We start from the raw sequence: 16,284 nt of genomic DNA, 5'->3' as shown, positions 1-16,284 counted from the left end.
GTGTAGCAACAGTTAACAGTAGGCTAATGACCTACGTAGTTGTATAAAAATATATGATAAAAGGATCATTCTGTAAACCAAAGTTAAGGTATATAATTTTAAGCAATTGTAGTTTAGTACTCGATACTGAGTGAGCTAATATGAAATCGTAAATTCGTACGTCAAAGGACGGCACTATACTGCACATTGATCTGCGAAGATGAATCATTCAATGTTGAATAGACAAGAGGCTTTCCTATGAAAATGCGGCAGCCCAATTCATGTGAGACCCTCAGATTTTGATTAAAGGATGAAAGGGCAGCCAACGCTAATTAGCGTAACCGTAGCATTTAAGAATCGTATTTCACACATTTTGCTAATCTTTGAAGATCGCACCAATATTATTTATAACTGAAAATATGTAAGTTAAATGGAAACCAGGATAAAATATTTGTTATTGGGGATAATGCACTCATTCAGTTCAGTTCAAACGGAAGGTAAGTTAATTACCACTGTATGGAACGTTATGATTTTTGCTAAAGGCCGACTAAATATATATACCATCGTTTAGTCGTGTAAAAAAATAGGAAGGCATCTACCAGTTTTCTCCGACATAACAATAAAAATATATATGTTTATTTAAGCGGTTATTTTTCTATGTCGGCAATACAATAAAATAATAGATTCCAAAATTCTAAATGACCTTTCCAATAATCACCAACTGAACCGATTTGGATACAATTTATCCTTATGCTACTTCCATATAGAAAGTTTTTGTCGTATCGATAAATTCACATAGTTATTGATCAATTAATTAGGGTGTAAAATTTCAATAAATACAAATCGTATTAAACAAGTCACGGATTCATCTCAAAGTATATTACTACCGTGATTTACAACGTGATTACTCCGCTGATGAAGGCACGGGGAAGTACTATATAAAGTTGGAACTTGAGAGAAGTTATGACGAAAACACCTGTCCTAATAATACGTTATACGTTTTTCACGTCAGGGTGTAGTGTAACTTATATACCTGGGAATCAGCTGTCGTCTAACAGTTGGCCGGCGCTGCCCGTCACCTCACAATGCGCTGTGATTCACTTTATTCAACGGACATGTGAAAAATATTATCAATTATTTTCAACTAGTTTTGAACTCAACAGTGCGTGAACTATGGATTTCGCTATTAGGATTTTTTTCATAATTTCCATATTCGGTATGTTGCATTTGTTTTATATAGTTTTGAATTTGAACAATTGAAATCGCATAAAAACAGTTTTCATTTTATGGTTTATCGAAAAACGTTTTATTGTATTGCTTTTACTAAAAAAAGGAAAGCGCATCAGAGGATTTCAGAATATTAGGGTCATATTGCATAACTGTACTGTAGAAGATTAAGGCGACACTTTGTTTGATTTATGATCGCGAAATTGTTTTAAACTTATATCATACTACAATTTTATTGTTGCCCGTAGTTTCTCAACCTAGAATGATAATATTTTTATTTTTTTCCGAGTAAGCAAACTTATTCAATTATTTAAAAACCCATCCGTAAAATTTAATTACATGTTTACTGTGATAGACCTACTGTTTTACTGAAAACTTAAAAATATAATATTAATGATCGATTAACATTTGGATCTCTACATTTTAATAAGGTGTTACCCGTTACTTTGTATCAAAATCAATCCTCTATGCAATTACAAACTAAATTATACATATGTTCACTCAGTGTTTCTGGAGTTATTGATTAACAAACATACACTATTATAATAGTAGAATAAAATTATTTGAATATCATACTAGATCATATTCTATCCGTCAGTATCTAAGCAATTTTTAATAAAAATATTCGTTTGTGACCTCTATTCGGCATTTTAATTCGTTAATTCAGTATCGCATTACAAGTATCAGTAACTTAGATCATAACAAATATGACTTTATAGCTTTCATCTTTTATTACAGTTAATCAGAATTTAAGAAGAAAAAAAGCAAAGATTTAAATACTTATAAACTTAAATCATATTTGTGATTAGTGATTTTAAAATCTTTATCAGAAAATAATGAACTTAAACACTCTAAAAATCACTTTAATAACCCTTAAGCTGTACTCAATACCTATTAAGTAAGTAACTTAACTAAGTAAGTAACTTTTTCGCCTTACTTTGAACACAATTTGTTTTGCCGTTCATGAAGAAGAAAACGCAAGGTTTGCAACTGAATCACGGGAATACAGACTAAAGACTTCTTAATTTTTGTTTGAATTTAAATATGTAACATGCTTTATAAACCACAGTAAAAAATGGGATCGAAAATGATATATTTTAATATAATGTTGAAAGTTATTTATTTATTTTGGTTAATAGGCTTTCCAGTAATACTACATAAAGGATAACTTTTATTGATTTAATATATATTGTGGTATTTATTAAATATAAGGAAATTGCAATACAATAATAGAATTATTTAACAAGGCTTATTCAGCGTCTTATCTATCAACAAAGAACTGTTGGTCATTGATGGCACTTTAATACACATACTAAATGGAATTGTTTATCAACTTAAACACCTTAACACTCAGAGGTAGAGTGTCATGTTGACTCATCAATGATTCTTTGTATTTCAAAGAACACATACCGTGCCCAATCAATATATAGCTTTAAATAGACGATATATATCCTTTTAAATTAATCTAAGACTGTGTTGGTACGCATAGAACAAATATTGTATAGCATTGTCTATTTATTGGGAAAGGTTTATCGCGAATGGATTTGCGGAAAATTATGTCGCTCATTTTAACGATACTTTAATAAATTTGAGATTATTTAATTTGTACTTCGATTAGTAATGTGTAAAAATTATAAACTGCTTTAAGATAAGGTTTATTTAAAAATGAGATTTGTATTAAAATTGCTTAAATAGAAAGTGTTAGATTGATACAAAATGTCGCAAAGTATAAATTATAATATTGAAGCAAATTTCGAGGCCATCATCATAAACTGCAAACTTAGGAAACATTACACAATCCCAGATAAAAATCTGATTACAAGAAGTTAGAAAGTACTCTTATACTGAATATATTCCATAGAAATAAGCTCATTAGGGTTTGAATTGTCATATGGCTCTACTTAATTCTTAGAAATGTATGTGGCTATAATGTTTGAGGTTAATGCATTACTAATGTATTATTCGTTATGTCCTCATTTAAAATTTGCGCTGATGACGTTCAATAACCGTCATATTTTGGATCTTATAATCGGTAGGGCGTGTTAGGCACAAAGGACTATTTATTACCTACTGACTACTGATGGATCCATAAGAAAAAATATCAAAGATGATATCTGAGGTCTCAAGAATTTTAACGGAATATAATTATTAAACAAAACTTATTAAATAATACTGCCGTAAATGTTGTAATAATAATACTTTAGGTTGCAGTGAAATCTAGACGTGGGCTGTTAGTCAGGAAGTTGGCAGACTTTCTAAACAATGCACGGATTAAAATAAGTAGGTACTAGAGCTTCGCACTTACTAAGATGAAACTTGTACAAAGAAAAAGGTAAAGAAAAAGTTATAGGCATTGCAGGCCTGTTAAATAGTTTTGTTACAAGAGTGTGGATTTATAGACTATAAAAGTTATAAAAATCCACTGCCGCTACAGCCTTTTATCAAAATGGATTTCGGTATCCATTTTGGTACACAGCCGGGTTTCGAACCTACGAACTTGGTACGAACGAATGTTAGTAACTTACAGGTATGTATTTTTAGGAACAAGTTTATTAACCCCCAATATTCATGCGTAAACCCGGACCCGGACATAAGACGGTTATTATGGACGAAATGCGTCGTGAAACAAAAAATAGGCCATCTCAAAATTCACAGAAAGACAAAAGCGAATCGATTTTTTCGTGACTTTATACAAATGTTTAACTTTCTCCTTATAGCTCAAGCAACCAATTTAAGTACATATATTGTTATAAAATCATGTTGTCTTGTGACAACATTATTAAAAATATGTTATCATTAGTGCACCTAGTTTTTAATATAGGAACCAACATATAGCAAACAGTCATACACTTTAATAAAATCGAAGAGTTGAATATATTCTTTATAATTATATTTTTTATTATTATTTTAGTACATGTACTAAAAGTTTATAAACACAAAATATGACGTATATTTTTTACAATACTCTTGGCAAATATCGTGACAATGGTTTACTTAAGCCGTTCGTGATCACGATTGTGCTATAAAACGACAGAATTTCTTTTAAAAGATAAATAATTAAGAAAACTAATTAACTTGTATTTGCATATTGCAATTGTGTAAATAAATCAAGATAATATTTACCGTTTAGCACAGGAAAACAATCGTTGGAATTAGCTATAAACTAAACAGTCAGATAATCCATTCAAGGCTATGTATGAAGATTTTTTTTATATAATATAAATCTTATGCCGTTATAGTTTATTATATCGGGTACCTTATATGCTCGTGCTAGGGTATAAAATAAAATAGGTATTAATTTGATTTAAATTACATTCAGCAATTATACAAAAGTTTCCATAGTTATTACAAGATACGTACAACGTCAATATATCTTTGAACCACTTCAGAGATTTCGAAATAGTACTTATGTAACCTAATAAATCCCGTCTTACTATACATTATAAAAGGCCAATAATATCAGGAAATCTTTAGTGGTAGTTATCGTTATATTGAATTATGCAGGCACCATCGCGTGTCGTTATATTTATCGTAGTAGTCCCAAGAATTGTTAATGTGTTTCGAATAATTTTCTTTGATTAGATATGCGACAGAATGACATTTTTTCTATACAATTGTGGTTGGCAATGGTTTTTCAAATACTTTTTGTAATAATAATAATAAATTGTCAAAGATACAAAATTGTAGCTACAAATGATTTGATTACTTATTCTGCTGCAGTTTGTAGAGATAATGTACACACACTTTGTGTGAGTATTATCTCTATGCTTAAGTTTTATATATGTAACTATATATAAAAGTTAAGCATAACTTATATCTAGATTTTTACCTGCTTAGAGGTATATATTTTAAAGTAAGTACTTTCAGGACAGGACTTAGTAAAAAATACTAATATATAATATACTAATACCCTTCATTGTTTGATTTGTGTCCAATCCATTATACTTCGGCATTGCTTGAGTAAGCTGAGGAACGGAATCCGTCCATGCCTCCCATCTGGACCATAACTTAAAGCTCTTCAAGAAAAGGCTAATAAGCATTTGTAAGCTAGATGCGACTTACATCTATTTGTCTACCTCGCTTGAGTGAATTTCGAGAACTTAACCTAAACAATAAGTTTTGAGTACAATGCGTTTGTAAAGTGTTTTGATAGCAAATTAATGTCAGACAATGTAAGACCTTCTTGCAAATTTTCACACTATAATATGTTAATGCTAGACAATTGTGAGGTCTTTACTTTTAAAAATTGTTCACGGTAACATTAAAGAATTGCTCACTTCACGGTATTTAATGAGATAGGAGAGAACTTGAACAATCAATCTTTCGGCATCAAAAACTAATCAACGATAAGTACTGGACATTCAGAACAGCTCCTCAATATCAATGTCGTATTTTTAATCTGTATTTTAAATCATAAATATTGGTAGGTATCATTTGCACATTCTAAAGAAACGACATACTAGTGAAATTAAACATGTTTTATCATTCATCATTCTATAGCAACTGGCCTTACGTTTCGAGTTCTTTATAACAACCACGATTTGATAAAGAATATATATATATATAAATCATTATATATATATATATATATATATATATAATGATTTTTAAAACGATGAACAATATAATTTTTTGAATACATAATGTAAACAGAATTGGCACTCAATTATAATGACAGTGTAATTAATCGCTGTCTCAATGAATTAATAAACTTGTCGAGATATATAACGTCCTACGCACGCCTGACTCTAATAGGTTCTGTATGTTAAATATTTCCTGGAAAAAACTCGCATCTCAGGAGAGAATTTTTATATTTAACATTTTGTTTTCCAAACGTATCATGCTACATCTATATATCTCTTAGTTTTAGTGAGGCACGTGCCTTTTAAGCAATGGGTTCGCTTCCCTACAAAAATGAGTTCCAGGTAGTAAAGGCGCTTATTATAAGAAGAAATAAATACAGGAATTTGTCTACTTACGGGACGTCAATCTATATTTGAATCACTGTAATAAACTATATTTAGTTTTGCGCTTAAATTGGGTTTTGATATCGTGAATTCTTCGGTTTGATATGGCTGGGTGTGTGTATAAACATAGATTGTATAGATATATAGGTACGTTATATAATATACAATCTGTTCTGTCTCGATATTATAGCTGCCTAAAGAAAGGCTTTAGTTTGGATCTTACAGATATGCAAGTACTTTTCTTTGTGCTAATTGATTTTATGTCTAAACTTCATACAATGTGTTTATACACGGGTTCAATCCCAGTTTAATTCCTTCAAGTTCCAATGCCAAGAGAATGTATACAAATGATTTGGCAAATGACATAGGTGCCGTCGAAAAATAATTTGGACCGTGAACTTGGATTGATCGCCAGTTCTATTAAATTTGTCCGCGTATTATATTAAATGTAAATTAGAATCAACAATTACTTTAAATTACATCAAAATTAGAGCATTAGTCAATGGGCTAGTGAAAACGTAAAATACCTTGAGATTCCAAGACAAGGCGAAAGACAATGTGTTTTTCAAGGCAATTTATCTTGCGACCTCATCAGATTCGGGCATCTTGGTCATTTATATTTTTTGTTGTATGAAAACCTGTTCTATCAGTGCCCATCTAAGTAGAACTAAGTATTATATTCATGACGACACGCAGTAAATAGGATTATAGGACAAATACCATACGGTATCGCTATACAATTTCATGTCACATACACCTCGCAGTTAATTGGTAGGAAAAATTAAACCATACATTAACACTGAGCGATTGGGCTGTATTTGTAACCATGTACCAGCAATTACATAAAACAAATAAATACCATAAAAATATATTTTTCTATTTGCTTACTATATTGAATAGTGGTTTTTAAGGCTCATTTATGTCAATACCTACAATATGAATAAATCAAGTTTTGATATTTGATATCGTATCACCCAATTTTTAAAGCTAATATAATAAAAAAAATATTTTAAATCGATATTTGACAAAATATAATCTAACGATTACAAAACAAAGTGTTCAGGGTAATAGTCAATGTTCCCTGGTACAGTCTCAATAACGACCTATATACCAGATACTCCAGCCAGACTGCTGGAATCCAAGAACATAGGCTCCACCATCACACACTAGTACGTTAGTATTAAGTGTTAGACAGTGAGTGAAAAAATAGAACACAAAAACAGATTGAACGTTTAATGAAGACTGTTAATAGTGTTATTGAACACGTTTTAATCTTATAAGTCCTTATAAGTAAATGAGTTAGACTTAAATTACTTATCACTCGTAAGTTAGGCGACATCGTATGTTCCATGATGTTTTAGCGAATATCAACGTATAAAAATAAAAACAATTTGTACGCTCGTTTAATAACTGAGTCGACGTTTAAATTATATAACAAATAATACGTAATAATATAATATAAGTACTGGGAGGATAAAAGGGAGACATTCTTTCATCTATCTTTCTTCATTTTATTAAAAAAACTATACAGTACTTCAAATTAAAATCGAAAGCTAAAATTGTATTGTAACTTAATTAAAAGTAAAGTGTCAATGTCATACAATTTTATTTTAATAATGGAAAAGTGGACGATACTACATACAATACTTTTTAACAACGGAAAAATATAAGAGTACTTGCACGTTTTCGAGCTCAGGTTATTTCATTCTAACTGTTCATATGAGACTCCCAAGTCGGCTACATAAGTATGCAATAAGCACTGTTTCTGCAAAGTGATTTCAGGCAATTTACAATAGATAAAATGATATTATAACCATATAATAGATAGTGCAGTTCCGGTCCGTACTGAATACAATGGAACTGTTTCAAATGTATGTACAATTATTATAGTTGGTTTGTTCTGGAATTTGTTTATAAGAGACAATCATAGTAATTTATTGTTATCTTGGGTTATTATAGTTATTCATGGTAATAAATTGTTTTGCCAAGGTCGAATTTTTCGCAGTAGTTAAATAATATAAAAATATGATCTTTGGTTCGTTTTGAACTACGACGTAAACAACTTAAACATTACTTGCATCTGTCTAATGAATTGAAATCTCGTCTGTTACCAATTGATTTTATTTTTTCAACGTACTCAATTATCACATGGACGTGACACAAATTAAATAGGAACCATAGATAGCAGATACTCTATAAAATGTATTTTTGTTACAGGAACGTACTTTACAACTGCTGAAGATTTTGGCTACGATGGATCGATAGGTAAATATTTGGTTTTACCATTTTAGATCTATATCTCCTACTAATAGTAGATATAATCTTGAGCATTATGGAAATGTCAAAGAGTAATACACTAGATAAAATTATACATAAGTCGGTTTAAGAAGTTTTATTAAGATTTTGGAATATCCCATAAACATGTATTCAGTTGAGTTTTCTTCTGCCTTTCAGCAATCACATACTTTATTTAGTAGTTTTAAATGCAAATGATACTTTCTACGTATAATAATTTGTCAATCCCAGCCGGGTATATTGGCGGTCAAAAGCCTTTACCTGACCGTCCATAAGTTATTTCCTCTTTGGGAAGATTCCAGATCAGTGCAACCTGCTACACAAAACATTATGGAGCTAAAAAAAGTAATTAAAACTTTATCAAAAACATCGTGGAAGCATGATTCAAGCTGTACTTGACAAGACCCATTAGGATTAGGTTCTTAGATTTATATCTTTATTTAACATTAAAATAATCTTCTGGCTTTTGTTGTTAACCACTTCTTATTGTTTGGCCGTGTACATCGGATAAATAACTCATCAAAAATTATATAAAAAAACATTACCAGAATTCTTCACGCGTTATTTTAGTTTAATTAATTAACTGACCGACCCTAGGGCGGTGTCCTATTTGCAAAAGAGTTTGAGTGAAACTTGTCTTAACTATATACGGATACACATACATCTAAATGTTTTGGACACTGTTCATTCGTTTTTCGGTAGAAGCCCTTATAAATTCACACTCTTCAATAAAAATAAAAAAATTATTTGTTTAAGGTCCAAATTATTGGGGAGAACGGTACCAGGAGTGCAGAGGCAAGCATCAGAGTCCCATAAATATTAACGTGCTTCGCGTGAAACAAGTGGCTCTTCCTGACATCACGTTTATAGGCTTCGATGACCCCATTGACAATGTACACGTCACAAACAATGGACATACAGGTGAGGTCAATGTCTCGAATGACGAATTACTTTGTGTGTTTCCTAGCTTTCTACGTCTGGAGTGACAGCCTCGGATTTATAACGTCTATGCTAGGTGGTGCCTTCGTATTATCTAAACACGGTGATTAATTGTTTGATTGTGGTGTACAAAGCTTTTTGGTTTTCCAGGAGCATTACGAAAATCTATCAGTTAAACAGATGTAAATAAAGACTTCATGAATCATACCCTATTAGATTCAACAATGTTTTACATACCCGTGTCCGCCCCATGCAAAATCATTATCAAGAATAACACTTGTGTACATTTATTGATTTTCCTTCCTAAATTTGCATGACACTTTGTATTATTTTAAAAAGCATATGCGTGACAAATATTTTTGTAGTACACTGTACTCAAAACGTTATTTTAAATTCAATACAGTAAGAATGAAGTTGAATGTGTACTGAATTTTTTACGCTAGTCAAAACATGAAAGTTAAGGTGTTTTCAAATACCTTTGAGGTGTATATAATAATAAAGTAGGTAACTAATACAACTATATTAAAACTCTGGCCCAGACCGACAGTTTTTTAAATACTTATTATTTATAATTAGGCTGATCTGGGGCCAAGAATTAAGGTTTCAGGGCAGTGTCAAATGTCTCCTTTTCTAACTAGGGACTTCAATTTCTTATACTTTTTATTAATTATAATATAAATTTAATAATAATAATATAAATTTATTAATGAGGTCTGGTGGGTAGTCTTGGCATGCTGGGCCCCCGACAACTCCAGAATCATCATTATGATATTAATGGGCGAGACTGAGCCCGCTGACCGGTTGGACCCGCGTTACCCCACGTGTCATCTTATTGCCATATTTGACAATTCTAGGAATTATTTCATACTGTTGAATTCGAACACAATTCGCTTAGTCGTTGTAAGTCGAAACATTTATTGGAATCGTTAATACCATCTACTTACAATAGAACAACACCTTATACTAAATATATTCGTTACAAGCAACTGTTTCTCGATTTTGATTCGATTCGGTTAAACAGTTGAAATACAGAAGGATTCTTCGAAATAATTAAGATTTCTTACGAATGAATGAACACAATCTTTTGGTGTCGCCACATTAACAAAACAATTGTTTTCAGTCCTGATAGAGGTGGAGAATGAGCCTCACCCTCGAGTAAGCGGTGGACCGCTAGACGGGACTTACGTGTTCAGTCAAATGCACTTCCATTGGGGCGATAATGATACTTTGGGTTCCGAGGACAAAATAAACCACAGAAGGTATTGTTTTACTGTAAATAAAACATTTCTATCAAACAGATTTATTTTCTCTGTGTGTTGTTTTTTTTAAAGAATGTTATAATTTTAATATTATGAATGATGCCTTATTTTTAAATATAGTAACTGCCACTACAAAGTTATACGGTTTTTGGCGAAAGCCTTGCATCTGATTTTTTGAAAATATTTAAGGTATATTTTGTATTTAAGTGGAGGCAGAAAGAAAAGAAGGAAAATATTTACCAAGCCGAGATATATAACTAATCTTTCTTACTCAAAACTTATACTTAAAAATAGTATATAAAAATATTTAAATACTTAAATAACTTTACTAAAGAACCTTTGACTAGAAAACTATAATGTAGGTGAACAAAAGCGTTATTGCCACAATCAAAGTTTTTCAATATTTGTTACGCTTTCCTTCACGTTGAACCGTTGCCCAATTTGCTAAACCAACAGTAGCAAATATAAAACTACATTTTTATGTTTTTTAGTTTTCCTATGGAATTGCATATGGTGTTCTACAAAGAAGAATACAATACAGTCAAAGAAGCCATTACACACACTGATGGATTGACTGTCTTGGCATTTTTCTATGAGGTTGGTATTTTCCATAATTAAGTATATATATAATAGTTCGCAAAATCAATACCGTTAAATGAGTAGAATATGATCATAATATACTACAGAACGTATAATTATGCGGAATGATTCTAGACTAGATAGAATAATAAATCATTACCCGATAATGTTAATGACAAAAAACATACGGTTTTCTCAAGTTGGTCGCAAAATATAGTTTACTGTAACATCTTTTGTAAGGGATATCTTATTTTATATATAAGGGTTTAAAATATAGTTGTTCGTTTTCGCTAAATAGTTGTCTGTTATGTAACGAGACTTCATTTAAAAGGTTTTTGCTTTAGGTATAAAAATATCTTTGGCAGGATGTACCTAAAGAGCATGTTTGAATTCTGAATTAATAATAGCTGTAGGAACAATTATTAAAATTAGTCTGACATAAATTTTCCTAATAATTTAATTAAATTAAAATAATTTTCCATCAATTTTTTTAAATGAAATACTTATAATTGTGTTGCGCAATATTAAATTATTCAGTTACGGTTGCATTGATCGCAAATCGGCGGTTCGTGTTTTGTCCGATCGATCCCCATGTCACAAAACGTGCTTTTATAATATAAAGTATTATTGAGAATTAGATAACATAACTTTATTACGAATGTCGGAGATATCTAAATTTAAAATGTAAATATATATTATTATAACAAGCAGGTTGGTTTTATATATATCGACAAACAGTATCAATCAAAATTATAAATACATATTAGTACTACTCATATCTGGTTTAAACGACGATTATCGTAGGTACTTTAAAAATAAAACATTATTCCTTTTAACGAAACTTCAATTGCCTATTTTAATAGTGCGACAAATAATCCTAGTAAATTAACACCGAAACTGCTCAACACATTTTAAATTTTTGCGCAAATCATTGTCTGAAATATCTTAATTTCAATAGGAGTTAAACATTTATCGGTACCTAAATAAAAAAAACATGGCTTACAAAGCAAATGCGCATTCTATTAACAGCAAACTGCGCGGTTGTACTAAAATGAAATATGTACCGTATAGTAATAAAATATTGCATTTTACAGTTGGACCGGCATCAGCATCCAGCCTATGACGACATAACAGCCGCCCTCAGCAATGTTACTGAACCGCACTCAAGCATTGTTATGAATAACCCATTTTCAATTTTAAACATTCTACCTTACGACCTTAGAAGATATTTCACGTACAGGGGGTCATTGACAACTCCACCATGCTCGGAAGTAGTCATTTGGCTGGATTTTGAACAACCCGTCCGTTTAACTCACGATCAGGTAGGTATATACTAGATACTAATATTACAGATTTTTTTTTTATACACTATACATTTTATGAACTGGGGTCAAAAAGGGGCAGGAGGCTTACCTGATGTTAAGTGATACCGCCGCCCATGGTCACTCTCGATGCTGAATGTCCATGTGATTTGAGACAATAACTTTTGAGTAAGGGATATATATGGTGAAAGTTTTATGCTCAAATAAAGTGAGAATAATAGCTTGCTCAATATAAGCACAAATATTTGTAATAAGTACTAATGTACAAACATACCACAGAATATATTACATAAATATGTAATCTGTGACGACAGAATCACAAATAAAGATTTCCCTCGTGTAGTGAATGTGAAAATGTTCATGAAGCAGGAGCATGTTCGGTTCGTCTAATGCTTACATCCGAAACTTTCAAATGGGAACCCCATTTAGAAGCTACTTACTAATTTTTTACAAACATATATACTTTATTTAAACTTTGTTTTTTTAAAGTTGAAACGGAAGGATTATATAATCAAATATCAATTAATACAGTAATATAGTGAAGGCATTTGTATGCATTAAAATTTGACAAGCGATATACGCTTTCATTAAAATATGTTAACTGTGAAATTTAAAATAAAATTTGGAAGTAAAATAATTGACCACCAACTAAGTCTCTGTGGATGCGTCTAAAGGCTATTATTTAGGTTATTTTGACATATGTCGATTATGGTGAAAATGATTATGGTTATTAGTTAATCATAATTTAAAAATTCTTTACAGATCGAAGTATTCAGAGAACTACGATCGACCAGTGGAAAAATTCGGCATAACTTCAGACCAATACAACCGATTGGAGACAGAACTGTATTCTATAATATAGATAGTAATTATTATACTTATAATGAAATTGATGACCCTGAGGCTCACACTGAGTGGCCGCAGACAAGGAAAAGAGGGAACAGTGCTAGTATATCTAGGTTTAACTTAGGCTATTTTATCTTTATGTTTATATTATTTAATGCCTTAGGTTAATGTAAACAATACAAAGGTTATAGGTAGCAATAATGAGAAGCTACTGTATAGTTAGAACCATACACAAAACCAAAATGTTGCAAGTGTAGATTTCAACAAGAAATGTAAAATTAAAGAGAACAGCTGTAGCTGCACTATATTCGCTTTTTTAAATTATTAGCTGAAAATATATGGAGTAAAGAATCGGCCATTCAACTGTGTCAACATGTTGGCATTCCTTTAACATAACTCTTGTTTAGTAAGACAAATTACTTCTTCAATATAGGGGCTCAAATATCAGATATGTATTTCAAGTTAGCTACAGTATAGAAGAGATAATATTTTTATTATCTTGATGAAAAGCTTAGATGAACCCATATTAGTTTGATTGTTATTTTTTTTTATTATAACCAGTTCTATTCCCACTATTGAGTGTAAAACCTAGTAACATATAAGGAATTTTATCCTGGAAGTGTTGACAAATATCACATGGGATTGTCTTCCTGTTTTTCTAGGACTTTCTTCTATATACAGTATGTATATGGACAAATACTTTTTAAAGTAAAATTATTATTGATAATAAAATTATGAAATGTAAATCAGATAAAATTATAATTGTCAAGGTACCCATGTGCTAATTATTTCTATTACTTGGTATTTATAATATAAATATTTCATGTAATTGTCATAAATAAGATATTGTATGTGATATTTATCATTTAAGTGACTACTAATGTGTGTAACAACAATTAGAGAGGTAGTATATTATATAGGTTCTACTATACAGATGAAAAGCTATCAAATGAATTTTCTAAAAAATTCTTTGGAAAGCTAAAAGAAATTAGAACTGTGATATCATATAAATAAAAGATTTAAAAAAGTTATGGTTTTTAATTTTTCAAATTTAAACATCAAAAATGTATACCTAATTCTCCCCATTTCAGTCATCTTGTGGAACTCTTGTATCTGTCATAGTAAGCATAGCTCCCAAATTGTCGTCAGATCCTTGCTTTAGTCTTTCCCAAATCAATTCTGCAATAGCTTTTTGTGTTCTTCTCTCAAGTTTTTCTAACTTTTTTGCAACATCCCTTTTGAGATCCCAATCTGGCTTTCGAGGTGCAAGTGAAGCTATATCTAAATCTTGAAGTACAACCTGTAATTGTACATATATCACATAAAAAATTTAAGCTTACACTTTTATTTTGATACAAACATTTTATCATAATTATTTGTGATGATAATAAAGGCTATAACCAAAACAATAATAAAATCTTTTAAGAAAAATAGTTTTAGGTTATAAAAAATTAATTACAAATTAGAAAACCAGATTTACAACTGAAGTTTAGATAGCTTTAAGAGAAATTACCAGTGCAACAAGCAACAAGCAAGATATAGGAAAAAGGCTCGCAATTCTGTAAATAAGAAATGTAATTTACCTTTTCTTTCCCAGCTTCAACTAAATCTTTAATCTCTTCATCCACCTTTTCTGGCTCCGCATCTTGTAACTTCGCTTTTTGCAATGACTCATCTTGTGGTTTATAACTTCTAAACATAGGCCTGGAATAACAAAACCACAATCATTAGATATCACCCAAAGTAAATCCAAATCCAAAGTCTTCCATACACATATTGGGAAGGAATCATAAAATGTATAATGATTCTTCCAAAATATTTTACTTGTTAATTTGAATATTGATAATGGTAGATCAAATGCAACTTGTATAATAAACAAATTTAAAAGTATATTATAACAATTTATAGTAATAAAATTACCTTGGCAGTGGAGCATCTTTATTTTTTGATTCTGATGATGAGGTTACATTCGTGTTTTTTCGTTTTAAATTTTTTAACCTTTCTTTCCTTTTTTGTGCTTCTTCTTCCAAATTTCCAACTCCTTCCATAGTATCCAAAACTACCATAATATAGTCCTAGTAACTAAGTAGTAACTAGTATTGGCTTTATTCTGACTTCTGTTGTTCTAAGTATTCCATTAAATTCTCAACCAATTAGGAAAGGCACTATAATAAGACTAATGATAAAAATTAATATCTGTATTATAAATTTCGAAAACTGTTTTATCAAAATGAACTTAGGTACATTTTTTTTTTTGTAGATGTAAATACTAAATAATACAAGCAACAAGATCACAATTCACAACTGACATTTCGATTTTCACGGCAAATGAAAAATAATTTAATAGAGTAAAGAAGGGTGACTCGATCGACTATAGTGTGTTGTTATGCCCTCTGGATTTCAGCCCCCAAACCAAAAAATTAATCAAAAAATATTTAGATTTCCTAACATATATCGCAAAAGATATATTTGTATATATATTCTCGTTTAGATTGTTTACCTTAACGAAAATAAATACAATTGAACTAACATAACCTAACCGACTTCATTGATATCGTTTAAATGGGACACCATATTTTTTTAATTAGTTTATATTTCTCTATGTTAGCCGGTCTATATGTGTGGCGTCGCTCCTTTAAAGATAAACCAAGGCTTTTGTTGTATGGTAGAAAGTTTACATGATGGACTTCTTTACATTTATAACACAATAACAACAATTTATGAAGATTTTTTCAGGTTATCAAATTTTATCATCTCTTTGTTACCTGCGGCGCAAAATCTTAAGCACATAGAAAGTATCTATTTATTTTTCAAATATATATTTGATCTAAGGTTTGGTCTACAAAAATTACACAAAATTTACATCTTTTT

At 30.5% G+C, this 16,284-nt stretch overlaps 2 protein-coding genes across 2 annotated transcripts; one reads left to right on the top strand and one right to left on the bottom strand.

Moving 5' to 3' along the window:
- Positions 1–1,013: 1,013 nt before the first annotated feature.
- On the top strand, positions 1,014–14,442 carry LOC110996964 (putative carbonic anhydrase 3). Its single transcript, XM_045628875.1, has 7 exons — positions 1,014–1,195; positions 8,391–8,438; positions 9,225–9,389; positions 10,528–10,666; positions 11,158–11,263; positions 12,340–12,567; positions 13,330–14,442. Exons 1-7 carry the CDS (start codon positions 1,153–1,155, stop codon positions 13,579–13,581), a joined length of 981 nt encoding a protein of 326 aa, XP_045484831.1. The 5' UTR covers positions 1,014–1,152; the 3' UTR covers positions 13,582–14,442.
- Positions 14,438–15,668, bottom strand: LOC110996951 (coiled-coil domain-containing protein 12). The gene is made up of 3 exons (XM_022264860.2): positions 15,334–15,668; positions 14,997–15,117; positions 14,438–14,713 (listed from the first exon to the last, which is right to left on the bottom strand). Exons 1-3 carry the CDS (start codon positions 15,477–15,479, stop codon positions 14,501–14,503), a joined length of 480 nt encoding a protein of 159 aa, XP_022120552.2. The 5' UTR covers positions 15,480–15,668; the 3' UTR covers positions 14,438–14,500.
- Between the last annotated feature and the right edge of the window lie 616 nt (positions 15,669–16,284).

Source organism: Pieris rapae, chromosome 7 (genome assembly GCF_905147795.1).
Source record: "Pieris rapae chromosome 7, ilPieRapa1.1, whole genome shotgun sequence".
Lineage (NCBI taxonomy): Eukaryota > Metazoa > Arthropoda > Insecta > Lepidoptera > Pieridae > Pieris > Pieris rapae.
Note: the sequence above shows the minus strand (reverse complement) of the source record. Positions and strands in the feature narration are given on the sequence as shown.